Below are 26,868 nucleotides of genomic sequence, written 5' to 3'. Positions count from 1 at the left end.
CCAAAATATTTATTCCCAGACTGTTAAGGAGCACATCAATGACCACCATCAGGCATTGTAAGCCAGAAACCAATTTCTGGTTGTTTTCGATATACATAGAATGTGTTACTTGTTATCAATAACGTCAATTTGATAACGTAGTAATGGAGTTCTACATAGGTTATATTTCTGAATAGGGTCACTACTGAAATGTTGATGATTCTTCAAAAATAATACAATTATGCTAAAAGAATATGTACCACATACGTTTCATACAGTGGCATATTCTCATCCTTTTATTGCTGTTGCTGCCCTTATGGGTTCTAAGTCATCCAGTTTCAAGTGATTCTACCAAAAGTTTCTACTGCAAGCACCATTTTCATTTCTTCATAATTTAAAACACTGAAATGTCACATTGCCTCTGGAAACATCCTAAAACTCCAACACATTGAGCAGGAAGATTGTTAGAAGTGTAGATGAGAAGTTTACCTCATGTAAAACTTTCAAGCTGGTAAAGTAACATGAGATGGAAAACACATTTTTTAAAAGTATCAATTAATTACAATCTCTCTCCCCTTGGTCTAAAGCAATTGAGAAATTGACACAGGAAACACATGGAAAGGAAAATACTTGATTAATAGTTAAACAACTGCAGAATGCAAATTAAAACCAAGATTAAAATGAGACTTCCAGAATTCCCTTTATGGCTCAGCAGGTTAAATAACCCAACTATTATTCTTAAGGGTGCAGGTTGGATTCCTGGCCCCACTCAGTGGGTAAAGGATCTGGTGTTGCTTCAAGTTGTGGCATAGGTTGTAGCACTGCTCAAATCTGGTGTTGCTGTTGCTCTGGCTTACGCTGGCAGCTGCAGCTCCAACTCAACCCCTAGCCTGGGAACTTCCATACAGGATAGGTGCAGCCCTAAAAAGAAAGAAATAAAAAGATGGGACTTCCTATATCCATTCCACTTCTTAACAAATGGAGACCTGAAATTACAGATTAAAGTTAACCAGACTTGCAGAAACCAATTACCTAGTTTAGAAAAGCTTGAAAATTTCTGCCCAGGAGAAGCAAGCCCTAACTAATCTGCATAAAACATGGAGAAACCTTCGAGAGAAATTTCCCTGGTCTTTTTACCTCCACATATCAGGAAAGAAAAAGAGCTTAGGACAAATCGGCATTAACTTGTACCCAGATCTTATGAATCAACAAGGGAGAAAATAAAAGTTTTCCTTTAATAGATTTTCTTTGAAGAGTGGAGAAAAACATACTCTCCTCTTTAAAAAGTAAAATATGTGAGTGCCCAAACTGGTAATTGTATCAGATCAACGAGATTTAGTGTTCTTGTAAAAGCCCTCGAGTGCAGCTCCCCGCCCCCCACCCCAGGATATAATAGAGTGTGGTGGCCAAGAGACCAGCTACAGAGTTAAAGAACTCAGGTCTATCACCTGGCTCTGCCACTTCTCAGGCATGTAACATCAAGCAAGAAACTAATCAAATCCTCATTTTTCTCATCTAAAATGTTTATCATTATAATATCTACCATATGAGGATGTTGGAGCATGAAATGAGATAATCCATATAAGGCACAAAGGACATCACCCATCATGGAGTAAACTCTCCAGAAATGTTAGCTGTTTTTGTTAATGTAACACTCCTATGGGCTCTATCAAAGAAAAACAAGTCAGGACTTAATAAGGAGAGATTTTATTCAGAATGATTATTACAAGGGAGGGAAGTGTACTATTCCAACAGGGAGCACACTGTGACTATTAATCTCTGCACACGTCTCAGAAGAAACAGAAGCCTATTTATTTAATAGCATAAAAGAAGAGTAAACATATGTAAGCACAATCTTGCTAGTGAAAGCTCAACAAACAAGTGGGAATGACCAATAGGGTCTGAGAAGAGAAGGCTTTTGCTGTATGCCTAGCTGACTTACAAGAAAAGCGGATAAGAATGTACTGTCTTAGTTTGCACTGCTATAACAAATTATCATAGATCAGTGGTTAAAAAATAAGCATTTATTTCTTAGTTCTAGGAGATGGGAAGTCCACCTTCCCATCAAGGTGTCAATAGATCCAGTGTCCAGAAAAGGCCCAATTCTTGTTTGCAGATAGCTATCTTCAAGTGTTTCCTTACAGCATAGTGAGCAGACAGTGGGAGTTCTGTGTCTTGTTATAAGGGCAATAATCCTAATTCTTTAGGAGTTCACTCTCATGAACTCATTACTTGCCAAAGACCTCACCTCCTGAGATCATCACATTAAAGTGATTTCAGGAGTTCCCATTATGGCTCAACAGAAACAAATCTGACTAGTATCCCTGAGGATGCATGTTCAATCCCTGGCCTTGCTAAATGGGTCAAGGATCTGGCATTTCCGTGAGGTGTGGTGAAGGTCACAGATGTGACTTGGATCCTGAGTTGCTGTGGCTGTGGTCTAGGTCAACAGCTACAGTTCCAATTTGACCCTTAACCTGGAAACCTCCATATGCTGTGGGTGCAGCCCTAAAAAGGAAAAAAAAAAAAAATTAGCATTTCAGAATGTAAATTTGATGGGGGACACAAACATTCAGTCTGTAACAGTCACCAACATTTTTTTGCTTGCTCAGGCTTGCAGATAAGCAGAGTTCAGGGTCTTAAAGGAAAGAGAAGCCTGACTAAAGCTTGGTCAAAATAAAGAAGGTGAGCAATCATCATTGTAAACCCTTGGCCAGCTCTCAGTAATCAAGTTCCAAGTGACTGTCTTCTGGCTTTATAGACTAAGGCCTTTTTACTGTTCAGTTTGGGTATCTCCCTTGTATTGCAGAGGTTCTGTATATCTGAGACCAGAGTTCTGGGTAGAGTTATATATTGGTTTCTTCCAAGACTGTGGCAGCCATTTTGAAAATATCCTCTACTGGGTTTCCCACTGGATTAGAAAGAAAACTACTTACATTTGCCATGAAAATCATTACCTATCTTCACTGTGACACTGGAACTATATTCCTATACTTGTTGGGAAGTTTTGACATTCCCTAAAGTATTCCTATTTCAATGCTTTCTTTTTAAGAAGTGAAGAAATACTCTGACCCGTCAAACCCCAATAAAGCATCACAATAGCCCAGGTTCTCCTCACCTTTCTCCAAGTATTTCCTTAGTATTTTATCTTTCTTTCTTCTCACCTGGCATCTTCCTGAATATCCTATAGGAAGAGTAGAAGAAAAGGAATACATGTATAACAGATACTTCCTCTTTTTCTTATCTTAACATTGGAAACCCTTATGTTAGCAAGTAATATCAGTGTTCTTGTGAGAAACTAAATTTACAAATGGGCAATAGCTAGGTCATAAATGACAATAGAACTCTGTCCCACAACCTGCAGAAACTAGTCCAGGAAGCCTGAGGACACCTCTGCAGCAAAAGGCCAAAAAGGTTAGGATTTTTGTCAATGACTATCATCTAATTTTTACTCCTGCTTCCAACTCAGGACCAAACAGAAAAAGCCAAATATACTCATTAATCAATCACACAGAATACCAGCTTTTAGTCAGCCTGCTTCCAGCATCCTCATTCTGTAAAAGAAAATTACACCAGAATTTTCTGGTGTAATAATTATTCAATACTATTTCAGTGGAGGTCAAGACAATTGAAAGAGGAGAAAGAAACTGAACTAAACTCTCTCAAACAAAAGGTGGAAAGATTTTTAAATATGGAGAGGAGCTAATTTAAGATCATTGGAGGATGTTAACTGGGAGGTAGGTCAATGTGATTAGACCACCTCTATTTCCTAGTTCGCCTTATCAAAGTTAAGCTTCTACACTCGTGAAGACTTGGGGATGTGGTCTCCTCTTTCTTGATGAATGCATTTCAAAGAGATGGCTCCCAGGTCCTTGAAAAGAAAGTTCTGGGGTGAAGATTTACATCTCAAAGGAGCAGAGAAGTTATAATTCCAAGTTAAAAAAAATCTAAGAAAATATAAATCAGGAGCTTAGAGAATGGAAAAAATTTATCTAAAATTTAGACAAGCTGAGGGGAACATCATGGCCATCATGGTCAATGCCAGCAACCTCCAATCAGAGCAAACCCAAAGTCTTCCTTAAGTTTTCATTACAAAGCTTTCTCACTGCCTTGCCTGCCTTTCAGTCTCTGCCAAACACAAATGATGGTTTCTGGCTTCCTTAATAGCTTCCTTAATAGAACAAGCTCCAAATAAAGAGCTTATGTTTATTCTCACTTGGGTTGTCTTTATTTATTTCCACATTTAAAAATATGAGATTCTCCTATAATGGAGATCTTGATCTTACAGACAAAGAATGTCACCTGCCATTCCAGGAACTAACAAATGTTGCCCACCATCAAGCCATCAGCTACGCTGCCCACTCCCTACCCTATAAATTGTGCATCATGAGAAGAATTCAGGATAGAGAAAAAATGGAAAACATTCTCTGCTATAGATACATGCCCTAGAAAATTTAGATGCATATCAAAGAAATAATGTCAATAAGCACAGATGCTTACATCTTCCCATATACAGCAAAGCACTAAAATCATTAAGATGTTTGCTTTTATAAGATAAGAAATATTCTTTGATGTTTAATTACTTTTTTGGTTTTTTGTTTTGTTTTGTTTTGTTTTCCTTTTTTTTTTTTTCCCCTTCTTTTCAAGGCCACACCTGCAGCATATGGAAGTTCCCAGACTAAGGGTCAGATTGAAGCTGCAATCTTCCAACCTATACCACAGACACAACAACACTTGATCCGTGCTGCATCTACTACCTACAACACAGCTTGCAGCAATGTTGGATCCTTATCCTACTCAGGGAGGCCAGGGTTCAAATATGCATCCTCATAGACTCTATGTCAGGTTATTAATCCACTGAGCCACAAGAGGAAATCCTGTTTCATATTTTATAGGAGGATATGTACTCCTATATATCCTTCCTCTTCTCTTACCTATTTGGAGAAGTTCCTCAGAACTATTGGAGAGGCTGTGTCCTGGGCTAGAATCCTAAGTAGAATCCCCAAATAAAACTCAATTCACAACTCTTAGGTTGTATGGGCTGTTTTGTTTGGCAATCCTTAGACATTTCCAAACATCTTTCTATAGAATGACCACTGGAATTTTAAAAAATAGCTTAGATCTGGAGTTCCCACTGTGGTACAGCAGGTTATAAAACTGAACAATAACCATGAGGATGCAGGTTTGATCTCTGGCCTTGCACAGTAGGTTAAGGATCCAGCATTGCCACAAGCTGTGGAGTAGGTTGCAGATGCAGCTTGGATCTGGCATTGCCATGGCTGTGGTGTAGGCTGGCAGATGCAGCTCTGATTTGACTCCTGGCCCAGGAACTTCCATATGCCACAGCTGTGTCCCTAAAAATAGATAAATAATAAATAAATAATAAATTACTTAGGTCTAAAGACAATGACAATCTATTCATATTTGTGTTTTAAAAATAAAGCATTCCACTGAGGTAAATTTAGAAATATTATTTCTGTTTTAATTAGATAAGTGGGACTGAATACCCATATCTTCATCCATCTTGACTCACCAAAAAGTCCTACAAAATAAGTAAATTATATAATATGCTATTTTTTTTTCTTGTTTGCTTTTTTTAGGGCTGTGCCCATGGCATATGGAAGTTCCCAGGCTAGGGATCGAATTGGAGCTTCAGCTGCCAGCCTACACTACAGCCACCCCAACACGGGATCTGAGCCACATCTGCGACCTACACCATAGCTCACAGCAATGCCAGATCCTTAACCCCCTGAGCAAGGCCATGGATCAAACCTGCATCCTCATGGATTCTAGTCAGGTTCGTTACCACTGAACCACAACAGGAACTCTCTGTAATATATTTTAATACATGCAAAATTATAGACAACAGGATAAGAAGAATCCAGAGTGATACAAGGGTGAGGCCATAGTCTTAAATAAGGTTGTCAGAGTAGGTTTCATCAAGAAGGTGAAATTTGAATAAAGACTTAATAAAGAAATTTAGTCACACTGCTATCTAGGGTGATATTATTACAACCTTGCCACTGTGGTTTGTGTTTGGAAGGAACAGCAAGAAGTCCAGCATGGTTGGAACAGGTGATTTTAAAACATTTGGTGGGGATGGAGGAAAAATGGATAAGGTGAGAAGTAATGGAATGAGACGTCAGATGACATAAGGTTATAAGCTATATCAAGGCAAGTGGAAACACTGGCTTTCTCTCTGAAGGAAATGGAGAGCTATTGGAGAATTTGAGGCAAAATTACCATTCATTCAGGTAATTTCATGTGATAAAGAGGAAAGAGCCCTTGGTTCTGCCACAAACTTGGAAGAATTTCTTTAACCACATACTAACTGCAGTTTCTTTACTAGTCAAGGTTGGACTAGGCAATCTTGTAAACTTCCTTATTGTTAGGGTACAGCTGCTCACAGCTCAAAAGCCAATACTTGAGAAACTAGTGTGGGTAGGAAAGGAAGGACTGCTTTGTTCAGGAGGCCAGCAATCTGGAGAGAAGGCAGACTCATGTCCAAAAAAACCCCCAAAGATTCTGCTCAACCATTAAAGTTTAGGGGAGAATCATTTGGGGAAGAGGTCAGGGTTTTCTTCCACAGTGAGCAGACTTTCTTCTGATTGGCTGGTGGTGGGTTAATAGGGCAGTGTTCTAAGAATCTTGGGCTCAAGCTAAAGTTACCATCCTCCACTTTGGGGGTGAGGGCTTGGTTTCAACAAAAGAAGAACTCAAGGTTGTTATGTATATTCCCTGAGAAGGAACCAGGACCCTACTTTATCTCTGCACTATTGTTTCTTGACTGCTCCTCCTTTGCTCCTGCACTGATAAGCAACTGTTTATATCTGCCCTTTGGAACTCAGGGAAGGTCAAGGAGCCTATATTTGTTGGATATAGGTATGAAGCCTACATTCAACAGATAAAAAACTGGGAAAAGATTTGTACCTGCGAGATCCCACAAGGTTCTGCTCAATTTCATTATCACTCAAAATACCTCCGCTATCTGGAAAATCTATATTAAGTCAGAGGAGACCTAGTTCCTCAAATGAGTGGAAGATTACCTAATGTAAAATCCTCATGTTATGGCCATTGGAAGAAAAAAAATAGCACTACGCCTTCTCTTCTCAGCTATGTTTTCTTAATCTTGTGAAAATTTTAACAAGATTTTAAATAAAAAAAAAAAATTAAAGCTTGATTCTCATGAAAGTTTCAATGCATTAGGAAAGCATTGCCAAGAGAGAAACTGGGTCTATTCCAAAGAAACACCTTCTTGTAGCTTATGTGGTAATATTTCCAAAAATTAATATGGACTCCTCCTGAAAAGACAGGATCAACACTCTCCAGGAGTCCAGGTTCTAAGCCCATTCTATGCGCTGCTATTAGCATAACAAAGTCAATCAATGCATTTTGGTCAATAATCCCTTCAACCATTAACAGGGAAAAATGTGAGCTTCCAAATGAATTTTTTGAGCTAGATAAGGGGTTCATTATAATGAGAAAAACAATTTGCATTTTAGCAAGGGGGAATAGGTTTTGTTTTTTTTTTTTTTTTCTTTTATACACAGCTATCTCTTCACTCTCACATTTAACTTGATTGTAAAGGATATGATTACTGCCTCTTTTCAGTAAATTTAATTTTGCTTTGTATTGTCCCACCACTTTTCACTAAAAGGCAGAGATAAATAATAAAAATTGCAAAAGTAAGCAAAAATGTCCTTCAGTGTAAAATTGTGTCCATTTTCTACAATATACATTGCAAGGTACGTCTTTCTCTCACACTATTATTGGTGGTAGGGAATTCCTGTCTGAACTTAGTGAAGTCTCAGAAGCAACTGATAAACACATTCCCAGAAAACAAAAGCAACTACTGTTAAGGGCTTAAGGCCCATTACGAAAGTTTATGTTAAAGTAAAGCAACAGGATATGGAAAAGGTTGTTTATAGCATGCCATCTCCAAAGATGTGTACATCCAGAGATGTATGTTTATAGCATACATCTTCCAAGTAAAAAATTATCCTAATCAATTCCAAGAGAGAGAAAGAGGAAGAGTTAAAAAGAAATTAAAGTAGCAATGGCTGCTGCTCCTATAATAAGGAGCCTAATTTTATGCTATTATCTGTTTGATGGTTTAAGCAGAATAATGTGACACAGATCTTGAAATGTGAGAATGAGGCAGAACAAGGGAGTGTTTGTAAGAGGAATAATTTCAGGCACCCGTGGGGCTTCCCATAAAACTCATTTGCACATAGACAGGGCACTCTTATGGATGATAAATGTAATTCCTAGCTACTAGTGTATTTCTTTTTATACTAACGAGACAGAAGAATGAAATTCAGCCTAAAATCACTTTAAAAATTAGAGTAATTTTTAAATGAATTACATCTCTAAATGATTGGATAGTGACTTTTGGACAGCTCCCTCAGGTCATTAGTGCAGATACTCTTTATCTGTCATTCCTCATTCTTCGACAATATTGCCCAATGAAGGTAAATAAATAAATAAATATTTTTTTGGAAAAAAAGGGAAAATTGGCTCTGAGTTTTAATCAATACCTGAAAGCCTTCAACTAAATTTTACATGAGCGAAAACATATATGGACTTTAATCTTTAAAGCAAAATTTTCCTGGAGAGGAAAGATGTGAAGAAAAATTTAAAAGAAAAAAAAAAAAAAAAGAGAGAGAGAGACCAAAGCTGATTAAAAAATGTATGAGCGCCATCTGGTGTCAGAAATGAAAACAATCACAGCTATTAGCAGCCAAACGAATTCCCTTGGTGTGGGTTCATCTCAGTGTAGTGAGGTTATGATGTCCTCAAACAGTAATTATTGAAATGGAATTCCCTTTGTGTCTAATACCTAGATGTTACTAGTTACTATTTTATTTAGAACTCAGTGAATCTAGGGAAGTGAGGTTGGATGAAACAATGATTTTGCCATTAACCACATACTCAAATATTTCGGGCAAAAATTTATGTTTTAACGCAAGGATTCATATAACTGTTTCAGTTTTTCACTCTAATATACTTAATTAAGTCTCCTGTGATAGGAAAAATATATCTATACTTTCAAAATCAATGTCTCTTTAGAAATATAGGAGAAGCAGATGGGTAGCATATTTTTAAGGAAGAAAGTCTGAGGCTTATAATGCTAATGTGCTAAGATAAACTTAGCAATATATTTTTAAAATAAATATAAGTAGTGGTATTTGACTGTCTTGGAAATTTATGCACATATCTATTAATAGAACCTGAAAACTGTACTGCACTCCATCTCACTCTGCATTTAACGTAATAACTCACCCTGTTCTCTTATGTTCCTGGTATGCTCTGAGCTACAGAGGTTTTTGACAATTTCAAAGACCAAAAGAATATTTTACAAATGAGAACACTTACTACTCAAGAACTGTCAGCCCTTAGATATCAAGCAGTCTTTAGGCATGCTCTCTGTGGTTTGGTTATATTAATGAGTCAAATAATATGAGTGTTTCTTTCTTTGAATAATGCATTCTGCAAGATTTTAGCTATGCTCTTTTTATCCAGTTATCTAAGTAACAGGCAGTACAGAATGTAGCCATAAAAAGCATGGAAATTTATATCTCTTGTCATATAGAATGAAGAGTCATATAGAATAAGAGATTTGAACAGTATAATCTATGTTTCTTTTGTTATTAAACCTGGATTTTCATTAAAAGACAACATTTAAATGGTGAAAAAGATGGGTTATTAGAATGGGCTGTCTTTTAGTGTCTAATAAAGATAACAGATTATTGCTTCAAAAATGATTTCGCAAGATAACAACTAGATGTTGGCACCTAATTTTTATGCAATGGTCAGAGATTTTGTGTTTTCAACTTGCAACCCCAAGCAATTATCCCTTGCAGAAAAGAACTGGACCAAGAGACAGTGGGGAGCTGGCCACGCATGTCTTTCTTGTGTCCCAAGATGGAAATGATGGATGTGGCAGAAGAGAGGACTGATTACTGGGACTGGGACATTTCAGCACTTTGCAGCCTGCTCTGACTTCAGGGATAGGGCTGGCTTGGAGCAACGAGGTACAGGAAAGAACCTGAACGTGACGGAGGCACCTAAAATGTTTCCTGAAAAATTACATTATCCATACCAGGTTATGAAGTTTAAAAGTTGCTCAAAGGGAACTGAAGTTCTGACTTTAAACAAGGTCAATTATTCCCTGCCAAATTTTTTCCTTGGCATTTAAGAATAATTAGATTAGATATAGTGCACTACATGTCTATGGTGTTCTGGTAATTGCTCAGGCAAGAAAAAGTTATGTTTGCATAAAATCAAAATTCACTTAATTCAAGATCTATTCCCTCGAATTATTTTTTTATTTTTGCTTTCAAACGTGATTTACTATTTAGTAAAAATTAATGATAAATTTTTTTCCTTTTCATTCTTTTTCAACTATCAAGAGTTTTGTGCCCCAGTACAAAAATTAAGGTTGCTTAGAGGTTTATTATGTCAGCATAAATTTTGCAATTATATTATAATTTTTTTTCAATTTCCCCATGATTTGTACCTGAATATAGACTGATATTTGCACACTTAAACATATCTGCCTTATGACTTTTCATTAAACTTTCTAGCAGTACCTCTAACATTTAGGAATACTATGTCCTAACAACATTTTTTTTTTTACTTTGTGATGGCTTGGCCTTTTTCTCATTTTTTTCTGTAAATTTTCATTAAATTTCTGTTAATTCCAAAGTTACTTGTTTGAAATGCTTTTTTCAGCACTTTGATATAGCATTAATTATGAACATGTAGATAACATTATTATAACATAAATACATCAATTATAAAAGTAATACTTACAAACACATATTGAGGAACTAGTGTCGTCCATAATCAATAGTAGGTTTATAGGATGCTAACAAAGAACTGTTGATATTACCATTTACCAGTTAAAGTTATATTATCACATATCAAGAACAACAACCAAAATACACTAGCCATCAAAAAGATTTGGAGTACTTCTAATTTTATGCATAAAGTAGGAATATTAATATATCTAACTCAATAGCTCGAAGTTCACATAATCCAAGTTAGATAAATGTGACCTACGTGGCACTCAATGTTTTATAAACATTAATTCAGTTAAATTGACAAAAACTCTATGAAGCAAATGACATTAAGCCTATTGATGGATGAGAAAACTAAAACTCATAGAGTTTAAATGAGATCTGCAAGTGGAAACAGTTATTTACTGACAGATCTGTGATTTGAACCTACTTCTCTCTGCTCACCCCAAGGGGCTCGACACTGAATTGTAAACCTGGCCTGATACAGTTCAACACCGAGCTCCATATTATCAAAAAGACAGGAGAAACAGACATCAGGGAAGTTCTTTAGAAAGCTTATAACCTTCAAGAGATAGGTGCATGCATGCACATACATATACACGCACAGTAATACACAACTTTAGTATGTTGGTGTGTGGTATTGGCTGTTATTACAATATAGATGAGTTGGAGTTCATCAGCTGAAGGATTCCTGATGTCTGTCCTGATGGAAAGGAATAGAAGCTAATACTAAATTATAATACATTGTAATGAGGACTTAGGTAAAGTGGGTGCGGGATCTTGTGAAAGCACACAGAAAAAAGCAATTAATGTGGTCTTGAGTTTGGGATACATTTTAAAAAACATCCCCCAGAATAAAATACCTGAGAAAAATTTTTAAGACCAAGTAGGACTTATGCAGTTGAGGAGAATGGAGATGTTAAAGGCATGGCAGACAGAGAAAAAAGCACATGAAAAGTTTGGGCAGTGTGAGAGCAGGGGATAGTTGGTGAAATTACAATTTAGTTCCTGACAACTGACCTAACAGAAGGTGTGTTAGGGTGGCAAGAAATGAAATCAGAGACAGAAGTAGAGACAAGTAAGGAAAGGCTTTTTATATTTAAGAGGATTTAGAGGCATGGACTATTTTAAGCCAGGGATTGATGAATCAATTGAACAACAATATAGAAACATATTAAGGGTCTTGTCATGAGAAACATAAAAAAAGAGATATTGATTTTTTTCAAATTAGCCAGTTAAGAAAATGATGAGGCTTGAATGATGGATTAAGACAAATGTCAAATCTATATGACAATGATATGAAATGAGTCATTAAGAATAACTAAAACATACATTTACCTATTTTTTTGTCTAAAATGTTCATAATAGAGAGATTAAGTATTAAGATACCACCTAAAATAAGCAAAATGAATTGGTAATATAGTGTTCATTACACTGTGGTAGAAAGTTATTACTGATAAATGAAACAATACAAAAAGATATGTTTGATAAGATATGCTAGATGATTTCTAAAATCCATTACAGCTATAAATTTCTAAATTATGAACTTTTTATAGTTCTCTGAGAAAGTCACAGACTCTCTCTCTTGTTTTAAATGATGTAGTTAACAAGGAACATGTGGGAAGGAAAGTGAAAATTTTCGTGTCTCAAATATAAACAAGATTTTATTTAGAAATAGAGTCTATTAAAATTTTCTCCATCTAATGAACTAAAGGAAGTAAAGAATGATGCATAATTAAACCATTGTCATGCTTAATGAGTCCACAATGTTCTGGATTTTATTTTAAGAAAGTGTACTGTGTTTCTTACCTTTTGATGTGTTTTGTACCTGTCCTTATGAAAATATTTATCTCGTATTATTGACCCTATTGTTTTTCTAGAGTTTTACTTTAGAAGTTCCCAAATTCACCATCAGATATATGGATAAAATTCTGATGTCATGTCTTACTTAAATAAAGAAGTTTTTAATATTTATAATCTGGGAATATTATATTTTCTGCTACTAAACAGCGATAAAAACTCTCAACAGTGTATGAAGAAGCCAAAAATTTAAAGCCCAGAGCAAGAATTCAAAAATTCTTTATTAACTCTTAGTATGTGACTGTGTCAGCTGCTGAAGATACAAAGATGCATAACACATGGAAGTGCATGGCCTTTTGGAAAGGGACTTACAAAAATGTAAATTCTCTACACTGTGTAGAGGAGAGGTAAATTTCAAGATCACTCTATTCACATTAATTATAGAGCTGAGAAATATACTTGTTTAACTTTTTTTAGCTTTAAGGAACTAGGTATAGACATATAGAATAATAGCAATAGAGGAGACTGCAAGAAAACAAAATAGCTTTAGAATGTTCAACAACACTGAGTCTTCCAAGAAACTCTTTTTGGCTTTACATAGTATGACTTACTCCATTCTTTAACTCTGTAAGGCAATAAGGGGTGCTAAGTCATTTAATATAAAAAGTTACATATCCAGCTTTAACCACATATATATGTTTATATATATATTATAGATATACACTTATTTTTAGTTACTGAATATATTAACTATCTGAACAAATGACTCAATGGATTTGTGACTATTGTGGTAAATATATATAAGAATTATACACAAAATTCTATAACAAAGTAGAATGGAATTATTCCCATGCTGGGAGGGTTAAAAAGATTTCTTTGTGATACATTTTGAAGAAAGAGTTTGAGTTTGATGATAGAAGATGTAAGGGGTTAGGTATATTCTCTTAAAAATAAATTGTTATTTTCAATGTATTAATACTGATTTATTTATTAAAATAATAGAATTTAAAAACTATAGTCTTTTTTCTTTCTATCCAGTAAAATAAACTATTTTTTCCTCTTTACTACTGCATACTATCAGAATCTAAGAGTATAGAAAAAGAATGAAACTTCATTAATTTAATAAGGCACAGTAAGTGAAAATTTAAAAGAATCATCCTTAGTTGTAAAAACATTCAAATGTCAATTACAACTCAAAGATGACCACAAACATACAACTTGATAGCATTATGCTAAATGTTCTGGTTCATACAATAAGGAAGAAAAAAAACAACAGCAAATATACCCTATAGTAAATACAAGGTAAACAACAGCAAATATACCCTATAGTAAATACAAGATCAACAACAGCAAATATACCCCATAGTAAATATAAGAGCAACAAGAAAAATCAACAGCTTCCTAAATAACAGTAATTACCAATTAAAAATGATGGAAAATTACAATAGCAATTTAAACTTTAATATGGGAATTAACATAAAATAAATAGGGGCATTAGGAGTTCCTGTCATGGCGCAGAGGAAATGAATCTGACTAGGAACCACAAGGTTGCGGGTTCAATCCCTGGTCTTCCTCATTGGGTTAAGGATCCCATGTTGCTGTGAGCTGTGGTGTAGGTGGACGATGCGGCTTGGATCCTGCGTTGCTGTGGCTCTGGTGTAGGACGGCAGCTACAGCTCTGATTAGACCCCTAGCCTGGGAACCTCCATATGCCGTGGGTGTGGCCCTAAAAAGACAAAAGACAAAAAAATAAAAATAAAAATAAAAAATAAAAAAATAAAATAAATAGGGCATTAAAAGAAAAAAAAAAGAAATCCAGAAGTTTCTGTTGTGGCTCAGTGGTAATGAAACTATTATTCATGAGGATGTGGGTTTGATCCCTGGCCTGGATTAAAGGATCTAGTGTTCAGCTATGGCATAGGTTGCAGGTGCAGCTCGGATCCAGCATTGATGTAGCCGTGGTGTAGGCTGGCAGCTGTAACTGCAGTTCAACCCCTAGACTGGGAACTTCCACATGCCACGGGTTCAGCCCTAAAAAAGGAAAAAAAAAGAAGAAATCCACATTAAAACAATTATTTCGGTATGGAAATCCTGCAGTCTATATAGGAATATTCAATATTTTAAAAATGATAGTTCTTTTAATAAAACAAAGGTAATCAAAATACAAATTATGTTTTGTGCATCTTGAACTCCAGATTCCAAAGTTCTTCTGGAAGGAAGAAAATGGGGGTGGGGGGACATAAATTTTAAAAGAAGAATAATGGGGGAAGATTTGTCACACCAGAGAAAAAAATAAAAGCCAAGAGAAATTAAAAGAATAAAAGGTGGCCTAGGAATAAACAAAATAATTCTTTTAGTCAATTAGTAGCTCTATAACAAATTACCATAGAATGGGGTAGTGTAAGCAACCAATATATATTTCTCACAACTCTAGAATCTGGAATTCTACAATCGGGGTGCCAACAAAGCTGGGTTCTAATGAGGACCCTCTTCCAGTCTGCCCACTGCCAACCCCTACTTAGATACTTACATGGCAGATAGAAGGCTAGTTAACCCTCTAGCCTCTTTTAAAGGCATTAATTCCATTCACAAGGGCTCCACCCTCATGACCTAATTACTTCTTACAGGCCCCTTTTGCAAATACAATCAGGGCAGGATTAGAATTTCAATAAATAGATGGGGTGCCTGGGGGAAGACACAAACAGTCCATTGCAATAGCTGATTCAAAATAATTAATAATCCAGAAATAAACCCACAACCTTATGGAAATTTACTATATGATAATTATTGCATTAAAAATAAAAATGGGAAACATAGGCTTTTCAACTTATAACACTAGAATAATTCAGAAGTAAGAATTTTGAAAGTATGTGAGAGGCTCGCTTTATAATACACAAAATTAAATTTTAGGTGGTTCAAAGCTAACTGTCAAACAAATAAACAGAATTAAAGAGAAACATAGATGAATAAATTTTGTGTGATGACACTATTTCTTAAACCACATATAGCCAAGGACTCATAGATGAAAAGAAAGACAAATTTAATCACAGAAAAAATGAAAATTTTCTTTGACACAACTATAATTTATGAGATTTTGATGTATTAAACTCTGGCATAAACATTTGTTAATAGTATACTATGTAATGGATTAATGTCTAAACTATATGTAAAGCTCTAACTATTCAGTAATTTAAAAAAGTAAAATTAAAAGAACTCATCAGAGTTGTGCAAAATAGTTGAGTTTTCAGACTGTAGTTACTATATTCTACAATTCCTTTTGTTTAATAGTTAACCATGAAAGAGAAATAGAATTTTAAAGTTATTATATATGCTCTAGATTAGCACGGCCCAATGTATGAACCATATATATGATTTGAGAACACTAGTAAGTACATTTAAAAAGGTAAAACTAAACAAGTGAATTTATTTTTAATTTTAATAAGTTTATAAAGTTAGTTTTAATACTGTATTTTATTTAACCAAAATATTGTCATTCCAACTTTTAATCAACGTAGAAATCATTAATGTTATGTTTACATTCTTTTTCTTACTATGACTTAAAAATCTCTCATGGAATTTACAAATACAACACATCTCAATGAGTACTAGCCCTGTTTCAAGTCCTCAATAATCACATACATGGTCATGTCTGCCATAATGGACAGTGGATCTCTACATTGCATTCGGTCAGACATGACATTCACTGGTGCTTCCTTGAGGCCAGCACTCTGCACACAGGTTTGTGGAACATGCTTATAACAGAGTCAAGTGTTACTGCCACCACAACTAACTTCAGAGATTATCACCAAACCGTCTGCTAGGCTTTCATTAATGCACCTTTAATACAAAGATCTGAGTGGCATTAATATTACAAAATTTCCTTTGGTTAACAAGAGGCAGCAGAGAATCCTGGAAAATGAATTAACATTTGTGATCAATAAATATCTACTGAATGAAAGGCAATGGGCTTTAGGAATTGTAGCCTAGTTATGTAATTTAAAGCTGTGTAATCTTGATCAAATAATTTTGTGTCTTTCAACCTCAGGGTTCACAGCTTTAAAACACCTACCTAGCAAGGCAGTAACGCTGTTGGAGGAATCAATAGGATGATTTTCTAAAACCTTTATTTATTCTACTTTCTCCCCAAATGAATTAAACAGTGAACAACTTGATGACTCCCAAGAATTCTAACAATATCAGTAGAAGTTTTTTTCAATTTAAAAAATTGGCAAAGGGAAATTAAGATAGGAATATTAAAGTGATAGCAAGGCTAGAATTGGAACTCAATGTGCTATCAGAAAGTTCTTTATAATTATGTGAATTTTGCCCCCCCCCCCATTTAACTGAGAGGTTTCTGCAATCAGAGCACTGAAAAAAAAAAAGTAATTTAACTAAAAAGCTCTGTCTGTAGGTGTTTTAGGTATGGTTCAGGTCAAGTTGCCTGGGAATAAACCCTGGGCATGCAGCATTGTGGGTTTGCAACATTGGTTCTCTATGTACCACAGTTTCTTCCAGAAAAAAAGGGTAATAATAGTGTTTACCTTACAGGGTTTTTGAGAGAATTAAATGAGACATGATATGTAAAGTTCTTGGATGAATGCCTGTTGCATAGATAGTGTGATATAAATGATAGCTGTAATTATCCATGTGTAGCCCTGAGTGAAATACCTGGCATGTGATAGCTATTTAATGTATATGTTATTTTATATATGTATATATGTATTTAAAAAATCTAAATCAAAGCTGTGTTCAGCATATTTTAATAAGCACTGAAATAAACTTTGCCAGAGTAGAGGACATAAAAGAAGTCTTTTTAACTAAGAGAGAGAAGTTAATCTTTTTGTAAGAGGTCTAGGATGCCATCTCTGTTGATTCTGCTGATGCCGCAGCCATTATCGCTTTCTAAATTAGCACATAAAGAAAATCTCAATAAGCAGTACCTAATGGGGGCTCTAAAGTGGAATACAGAATAGATTGACAATTGGAACAAATTTTGTCCTTTCAGTAAGTGACCATTGTAAAATAGTGCCATATTTTCAAAGATAATTATCATTCTTGAGGTCCTTCTCTTTGTTATGCTACATAAAATTCTATCCTACAACATTCACCACTCTACAATTTAATTACCAAGTTATGCTATCAACTTAGAGGCACTTAATAAAGAACTGTTCACTGAATTGAATTTACAAATGCATATTGTCAAATTCCATTATGATTTAGCACCTAAAGGAAAATATAAACAGTCATAATAATTGGCTTATCTTTACATTATAACTATAAGCAAAATCAGCTTTTCTGTCCCTTCCAAAGGATAAATTGTTCTCACATAAAAACTTAAAAAATACATATTTATGAATAATTTGAACAGTAATTATCTTGAACTTTATAGTTTATATATGGCAAGCTTGCATGTTGCCTATCAATGTTGGCACACAAAAAATGTGATTTAGAAACAGTGTATAATTCTCTTTCTTACACCAATTCCCTTTTGTAAGTAGAACTTGTAGGAAACATCTTTGATAGAATTATGTGCTCTTTTCATTTTCCCAGCTCATTAAAAATCTCAATCTTTAGTATAATTCCCCTCAAGGTTTTGCTGGGCTCTCATTGCAATGTGCAGACCTGTATGTACTATATTGTGCTTGAACTCTTTATAGAGTTTCTTATAAATTGAGTAACTGCTTTTGTCATGAAAAGTGCAAATGAGGCTGATGGTTTGTCCTCAAGAATATTGGGACTATTCCTAATCAGAGAAACAGCCTAGTATTGTCACCCAATTCCTCTCCATTATGGGAAAAACAAATAGAAATACGCTTTAATAAATGTTTGTTCCTTCCTCAGTTTTAAGCCTGAATTTTACATTCCCAAAACTTTAGGAAATTTTTTTTCATTTTTCAGAATCTCTTAAAATCAATTCTTGCCTTACGTTTGTTAGTTATTAATTATTTTTCTTCATTAATTTTTCTGCAGTGCATTTTCAGTATGTTGATGTGGTCATTCACACATTACAGGTGGAAGGGGTAACTGCACAAGTTTTCTGGGTGAAAATTTGAAAATGTGTATTGAAGTCTTTAAACCACTCATAGCCATCTCATTCATGAATTCTACTTTTGGTACCCCACAACACTTAGGTACATGGAGGTTAATGTAATAATCCAACAAATATACCTCAATTGTTTGTGTTTGTAAAGTTAGTCAAATCATTCTTTGTAATTGTTCCAAGTGAGAAATCAAATGTACATGCAAAAGCAAGAACTGATTAAGTTACAATCTAGGCACACATCGAAAAAAAATAGGTATTTAGAAATATTGTAGAAGGATGCATATTCAAATAGAAATAATTTCCTAAAATTTAAAAGATGCACAATATAGAAATATAACCCTGAATATACATGTAAAAAGAGACAAATATGGAAAAGGATGCAAAATTTTAGTAGTGGCTGTCTCTAACTGGTTTTTTACAGATTTTTATTTCTTTCTTTTCTCTTTTTTTTTTTTTTTTTTTTTGCACATATTTTCTGAATTTCCTATCCTAAGGAGACTTTTCTCTGAGGTCATAAAAAATACCACTATCCAGAGAATAGAAATGATGCAGTAAAGAATGTACTTCCAATCCTGTGGGAAGCATGTTATAACAGCTCCTTGCACATAGAGAAAAAAGTAAATGCATTCATAAAATCCAGGGCATGTTATTTATTTCACTTGTACTGTGACCCTTTAACCTAGTTCAAATCCAGTAACTTTAGGCAGAGCCAGAAGGCAAAATCGTCCTTTATAATCTCAATGTCGCTTTGCCGTGATACAGGTCCCTTGATTCTCCAATCCACACTTACATTTGTATACTCAGCATTTCTGTTTGTCCTACTTTCTCTTTACTTTTATAACTTCCATTGATGAAATATAGCAATCAGGCATCCCCACCCTCCCTGGATTTTAACACACGAGGATGAAATAAATCACAATAGATTTTCACTCAGTTGAAAATTAATATTCATTGCCTGAGTAATGAAGAAAAGGTCTGATAATATCATGTAAGTCATTAGGTCTGTGGATGTCACTTCTGTACCATCTAAATTATAATATTCATCATTTTTCTGTCACCAGTGACTCTTTTAACGGAAACTACAAACAATATTTTAGAGCTTCCCAGAAGCTTGGTGGATGCTGAGAACCATGTTAAAGGATTCAAAAAGTCCTGAGTACTTAATATCATCAGGGGCAAGGGAGTATTTGGGAGACTTAATGAAACAGAATAAAGATATGTTGGCAGGCTTTCTGCCATCTAAAAGTTATAAGGCAGAGGAAACCTAATTTCTGCATTCCCTTAAGAGACTGAATAAGGAAAGCAAAGAAAACTACAACCCTCTTTCCCTAAAAAGCCCTCTTACTGTTGACTCTTGAAGTGTAAACTCCAAACATGGGATAGACTTGTTTACTAGTATGTGCAGTTTAATTGCCACACACCACACACATTTGAGGTAAGCCTTGCCTTAAGCGTTTTTTTTTTGGGGGGGGGGGCTAAGATGCTCAACTTACGTCATATCTGAAATAAGATGAAGAATATAATATAAAAAGTAAAACTTCCCAAAGTCTTTCCAGTAATTGGAATTCAATATCATGATTATGCTAGAAAAAAATTGCAAATATTCTCAACTGATTCTCAATTTTACCTTCTGTGAAATTTCATAGAGAAAACAAATCCCCCCAGTATTTCTAGACCTAACATCCTTTTCTTGTTAGAGTGAATATCATTCCTCATTAAACATTTTTGAAGCTGTTAGTAATTACCAACACTGGCTAACTCTGGGCTTTCCTTCTCTCACTTTATCATCTCATCATCCCACCTTCTGACAAGATTGCTAATAAGCAATGAAAAGGCTGAAGTTAGGTGACAGGAAGTCAGAGAAGAAAATCTTATTTTTTAAAAGGGCATATGAAGAAAGGAAGTGACAGCCAACATGGGAAGAAGGTTTTAATGTAACACATGGGAACTCTGATAGGCACTTTTATATGTATTACTTCCTCTATTGATAATAATTGTGAAAATAATGATGGGAACTAGGTACTAAGTGGTTGTTATGCTGGGAACTGGATTGAGTGTTTGACATACCTATGGTAATGCAATAATTCCAATCATATATGTGTGAGTGCTTCACCCACGTACGTGTGTGTTGATTGTATGTATTATGTCATGGAATACTAAAACAGCCTATGAAAATGAGCCTTTTGTTATCATGAATTTACCACTGGAAAAACTGAGGTTCCAGAGACTTTAAATAACTTCCCCAGAATAAATAATTGGCAGAGCTATGTGAATATTGGAATTTACGTCTATCTTACCACAGTTTTTTCTCTACAGTGCCACAAAGTCCCTATGTACTTGAAATCTAAAGAAAATATAGTATTGAGTAACTTCAGAAACAAGAACTTGCCTCCATCTACTTGTTATGAGAAGCTGTTTCAGGGGAAATAAAATATAAATGAGATTGATGAATGGAAGATTTGGAAGTGGCTCTGAATATGTAGGTGACGTACAGAATTAGAAATTGACAGAGGAAGGAAGAGAGAAAAAACAAGTTTAAAAATTTGAGAAGAGGAAAACCCAGAGGAAAAATAATGAAAGATAAGACTTAATCCAAAAGTATCAAGTGGAGAGATATTCACGTTTATCAGAAATTCAAGATGACTGTCTAGAAGGGATATTAAGGATGTAAAGGAAAAAATAAAAGATTATTTAGAAGAGAAAGTTGAAATTTTGCACCTTATTTTTGAGTCCTAGGAAACTTAAAGATGAGGGATGAATTTTAAAAAGGATGATTTAAACAGCTGTATAATATGACATAGAAACAAGAATAGTGACAATATGACATCCAAGGATTTCTCCTACTCCTTTCTGTCATGACTCTTGTCTTACTTGTATTTAAACATTTGTGTGTGTGTCTGTTTTATGTGCATCTTTAAATTTTCAAGTTTTAGAACTCAAGATGTTTCCCTTACATACTTCTACACTTTTCTGTAGAGATAATCATTCTTAAAGTCTCACTTTTTGTTATGCGGCATGATCATTTAATCAATGTCCTCATTTAACTCTCCAATCTGGGCTTTGTACTATACTAATGATTTTACATAGACAAAGAGAGACATTTATGCACACACCCATACATATACATACATATATATACACATATATATGCACATGGGATATATATATGTATATGTATTGATATATAGTGTATATGTATATACATATGTAGATCATATATAGGTCAATTAAAGCTACTGAAATCAAAGATATCACTCTCTCCTCCAGAAGCATACTCTTTGCATTCTTTTTTCACACTGCAGCTACAATCATATGTTTGCTTAACTTGCTTCATCATATTAGAGTAAAAGCTGTTTTATCAGCAGCCTGTCAACTAGAAATTTCTATTTATGGGTCCTCTTGCTCATTTGCAGGACTCAGTCACTCTCCCAATTATGAAATGAGGATGGTCTATATGTGTTATCAATAACCACTTGCACAGTCCATACTCCTCTTCCCACTCACCCAAGAACGTTCCATCACCGCTACAGCTCAGAAAGGGTCCCAACATAAAAACAACACCAGGGAATTCACTGCCTTGAATTGCTTTATCAGCTTGAGAACTGTCAACATCCACTGAGTGCATGGTATGTCAGGCTCTCTGTTTGGTATACTGCATGCATTACTGCTTTCAAAATTACTAGGAATGTCTGAGGTACAGATTTTCACCTCCATTTGTCAGTGAAGAGAAACAGAGGTCATAGAAGGAATATAATCTGTACAAGGTCATTTATTTCTGCAAGTGAACTGGTGCATGAGTGAGGTTATGCCTGGTGATTGTTGCACTGAAGATGTTTTGATTTATCAAGCTCTGCAAATTGAAAAGCCCTAATACAGGACATGAAAACAAAATACCAAGACCTCTGTTGATTGAGGCTGTCTTTCTTTAATTGCAAATGGCTTATTTTAATGAATTGGGTCATTCTAATAGGATACCTGGAAATGTAAATTTTCTATTTCCTTGAAAAAGTATTCAATATCATTTCACTATATATATCTTTCTATAATGATTTCAGACTATATTTTTTCCAAGAACATACAAAAGGTCACCTGGCACTCCTTTACTTTGGCTGCTTTATAAACGTTCATTTCGATTCAAGTGTGCATGCATTTTAATTGCTTATAATTTCATGTCTCAGTATAAATGGAGTTCTATTCAAAAACAAAACCTTCTGCAGTGATGCTGGTTTATTTTTATTCTGTTGTCACTGAAATCACATTATCCTGGCCTATTCATTGGTCTTGCTTACATATCCGTCATAAATCTTTAAGAAAAATATTTAAAAAGGTTTTAAATTAAGATGAAACATCTGATACTTTATTAAAAATATTGAAAAGTATATTTTTTCCAGAGATATATGAATAAGATAAATTAAGTAAACAAATAAACATTCTTTATTTATAGGGCTTTGAGGTGTTTTTCATCATGCAAATGAATGTCATGATTTATTCATTGAAGATTTTCTTTAGCAAAGAATATTTATAAGTAGAAGCCAGAAACTCTAAAGACCCAAATGCAGAAACAGAAAAAGTCTATAGATGTGGCAGTGAAACATAAAGGATTTCCTGGGAAAAATGAGAGCTGCTTTTGTAGCAAACAGAGTTTTCACCTGCTTATTTTTTCAAAAGCAGTGTCATATTGAGTTTGGATTTGGGGCAAGTTGATAGAGTCAAAGAATCTTCTCTTCTTATTAGAAATTTACTTTGACTAACAAAATTTTTCAGAATTTTATCTTAAGATTAATAAATGTTGGGAACTCCCTACGGGACCTTCAAGTGTTATGATGAAACCAGTATAGCGCCTGGCTTCATGAGCGTACTATTCGGTGAAGAACACAGATTAAATAAACAATTATAATCAACCACAAATTGTGCTATTTTAAAAATAGCAAATAACAAAAACAGGTATTTTTAACTTAAAAACTCAGTAACATTTTCCCGAAATGTATGGCTGCGGAACAGACAGTGCAAATATGACTGGGAATTACTTAGGTGACTAGGTGATGAGAGAGTAAAGGGAAGTATATGAATCTTGAAATGAAGTTATCAGAAAGTAAAAGAACCTGCAAAAAAAAATGCATGGTATGTCCAAGACACTGTTCATGGATCAATATGGCAGAGTAGTGGTCTTAAAAATGCTTTTTGTTTTGTTTGATTAGTCTTTAAGCCATGGGACTCTTTCCTTAAGATATATGGAAACCTACTGTATAGCCTCTCCCCATTCCCAACATACACAGATACTTTGACTGAACATAAAGTTCCCAAGTAGTTCTGGAGTGAGGTTCCACCTTGATTGCCCCTGCATCCTACAACATAAACTCACAACATGCCAAGGCAAATATGCACACGTGTGCATGCACACATCCAATAGCCTCTGGATGTACTTTGTAAAAGCCCAGCATTCTTTAGGACATGGTCTCTAATGCCATAAAGCTAGAAGCTGAAGTGTGATGGAAATGACTCAAAGAGAGATAAACTGGTAAATGGACCATGAAGGATTTTATAAATTATCTTTGAAGTTCATATGTGAGTTCATCTTTCAAGTTACATATGAGTTTCAAATTCATATTTAAGGCAATGAAGAGATAATCACCACCATTGTGGGAGTGTTGGGTGATTCCAGTGTGCTTTAAAAAATTGCTATCACCATCATGGCAGGGAGCCAATCAATTATGAAGCCCTGAGACCACAGGTGAGAAAAGACAGGACTGAGTCAAGGTGAGAACAAGGAGGATGAGTGAAGAGAAGTAACTGGATTTGAGTTGTTGAGGAGGAAAACTATCAGATGCTTTCATATCTGGATGGAAGTGATTATTATGAGTGAAATGTTTTTGTGTTCCCCCAAATTCAGATGTCAAAATCATAATCCCAATGAGATGATATTAAGAGATGAGGCCTTGAGTCACGATTAGGTCATGAGTGGGGAGCCCTCAGGAATGGGATTAGTGTCCTTCTCAGAGAGAATCCAGGGAGCTCTCTGCTCTCTGCCATCTGAGAAAATGATAAGAAGACAACAATGTGCAAACTGCCTTGACTTAGTTGAATTCATCGATATATATCTTTTGAAAATATGAATAACAATTTTACTTTTCAAGCACCTCTACTCTCACCCACCCTTTCATGTCATTTCATTCATGAAAAGTGAAGAAGGAAGATAGGCAACTGCAAGTTCCCAATTAATAATTTCCCAAATAATCTTCATTTTTTCTGGCCATCTTCAATATTTTTTAAACTTATTTCCTGGTTCAAGTCTTAGCCCTCTCTGAAACACTCCTCTGATTCAGCTCAGGATATACTTATGAGGTTACTTGCAAAAATTTAAGTTATTCCTTTTATTTATACATTATTTCTTATTGACATAGAGGTTGAGGTATAGAGAGATTTATTTAAATGCATAAAGGTCCATGAGTAGGTGTGGGAAGCAGAATTACTCTTTTTGCTGACTCCAGTTGCTGGGGATACAAGGGAGTCGTCTTTCCTCCTACTTTTTTTTTTTTTTTTTTTTTGGCTGCACACACAGTACACAGAAGTTCCTGAGCCAGGGATCAAACCTGCCCCACAGCAGTGACAACACCATATCCTTAACCTGCTGAGGCACTAGTGAACTCCTGACCTGTGGCATATGGACATTCCTGAGTAAATTCAAGCTACAACTGTGGTCTACACCAAAGCCACAGCAAAACTGGATCTGAGCAACATCTGTGACCTATGCCACAGCTTGTGGTAACACCAGATCCTTAAACAACTGACCAGGGCCAGGGAACAAACTCGCATCCTCATGGACAGTATGTTGAATTCTTAACCTGCTGAGCCACAACAGGAACATCTGACCATCTGTTTTTATGCTGACTATTTCTCTGCTCTATTTTAGAGCCCATTTTCTAGTCACTGGAGATCCATAAGACCCTTACCACAGGCTAAATAATAGAGAGAAGGAGAAATATGACTCCTTCCTTTCGCCAATGCCAGGCTGACTCTATACATTCCAACAATGCTAATCTGTTTTTGCTGTGCCAAATCATCTCTAGTGAAGATGGGGTGGTAGACAGTCAGTGCTGACTTCAGCTTCTTTTGTCATTTTACCCATGCCCACAGCATATATACATTTTATTCTTTGGATAACCCTGGTAAGCAGTATTTTCCCTTTCCCAAACTGTTATGCTGTTTTGCCCTCTTCCTAAGTTCCTTCTCCGTGTTCTGATAGTACCCAGAAGACTCAGCAAATCATCAAGCAGGAAATAACATGCAGAAGAACACTAGCAGAAGACCTCAAACACATAAAGGACAAGAAGACCTCCATGTAACCATGTAGGATGAAAGGAAAAGAGAGGAAAAAAAAAAAAGAAGAAGTAGGATGGGGCCTGTGCCCCTGAGAAGGAAGTTTCCCCACCTGGAAAGTCCCCTCACCAGCAGGGAGTTCAGCTGGGACAGAGAAGTAGTTTTAGGGCTCAGAGGAGAGTGCAACAACCAATTTGGGAAAAGCAGGACAGAGACCTATAAAGATGGTCTGGACAACTGCCTTGTGCACCCGGGCCTGAGATGCACATCCACTGGTATAAGTAGGAGTTAGGTGCTGGAACATGGGGTTTAAACAACATACCCAGGGAGAGGACTACTGTTGGCTGCACAGAAATTGCCTAAGGAGTGAGAGAGTGGGGCACCGCAAACAGAAATGTTAGCAGAAGAAACCAGGACCACAATAGAAGGGAGGCAACATTGTTATGTGGCATGCATAGGCTGAAGCTGCCATTGCAGCCTCTCTCCCTATTTGTTGGCTGCTGCCTCTATGGGCTCCAGGAGAGGCTCACTTAGGCAGGCCCTTGCAACCCAGCTGCCATCCTGGTCCCCTTCTGCCTGAATAGTGTCATGTGCTCTAGCTGCCTTGGTGGGTTTCAGAAGCAGGCACTGATGGGTTGTCCAAGTACAGAGATGTGCCTGAGGTCACAGGTAAGCCCCAGGGGCTGCGTGACTTGGGAATCAGAGCTGGGGTCTTTCCCCTTGGTTGTATGAACTACAAGTTCATATCACTGCTTCTGGCTTTGTAAACACAGTGCCTGCAGAATATGTGAAGAGACAATCGGTGCTCCTGTAGCTGGGAAAAATCTGGCCTTAGTAGCTGTGGGCTTTTTGGGCATGTACATGCCTAATCTGGGCCAGGCTAGGGGCTGAGCTTACTCCATAGCTCTAACAGTGGGTCCAAGTACA

General features: G+C 35.7%; 1 protein-coding gene across 4 annotated transcripts in view; it reads right to left on the bottom strand.

The window, feature by feature from the left end:
- LOC102165580 (uncharacterized) overlaps positions 1–26,868 on the bottom strand; it is a 1,236,614-nt gene that overhangs the window by 748,623 nt on the left and 461,123 nt on the right. For 3 of the 4 annotated variants that reach the window (XR_014821704.1, XM_084985760.1, XM_084985761.1), the window contains one exon: positions 3,098–3,163. The exons of the other annotated variant lie outside the window; for it this stretch is intronic. Coding sequence is in view for 2 of the 3 variants with exons in the window: in XM_084985760.1 (XP_084841886.1) it covers positions 3,098–3,163 (66 nt within the window). In the remaining variant the exon portion in view is untranslated. The remainder of the gene's footprint in view (positions 1–3,097; positions 3,164–26,868) is intronic. 4 annotated transcript variants of the gene reach the window in all.

The sequence above is a fragment of the Sus scrofa genome, chromosome 1 (assembly GCF_054392235.1).
Source record: "Sus scrofa isolate SSC_HxYL_T2T_F1_AM1 chromosome 1, Sscrofa_HxYL_maternal_Yorkshire_Landrace_v2.0, whole genome shotgun sequence".
Classification (NCBI taxonomy): Eukaryota; Metazoa; Chordata; class Mammalia; order Artiodactyla; family Suidae; genus Sus; species Sus scrofa.
This window is presented reverse-complemented; position numbering and strand designations above follow the sequence as displayed.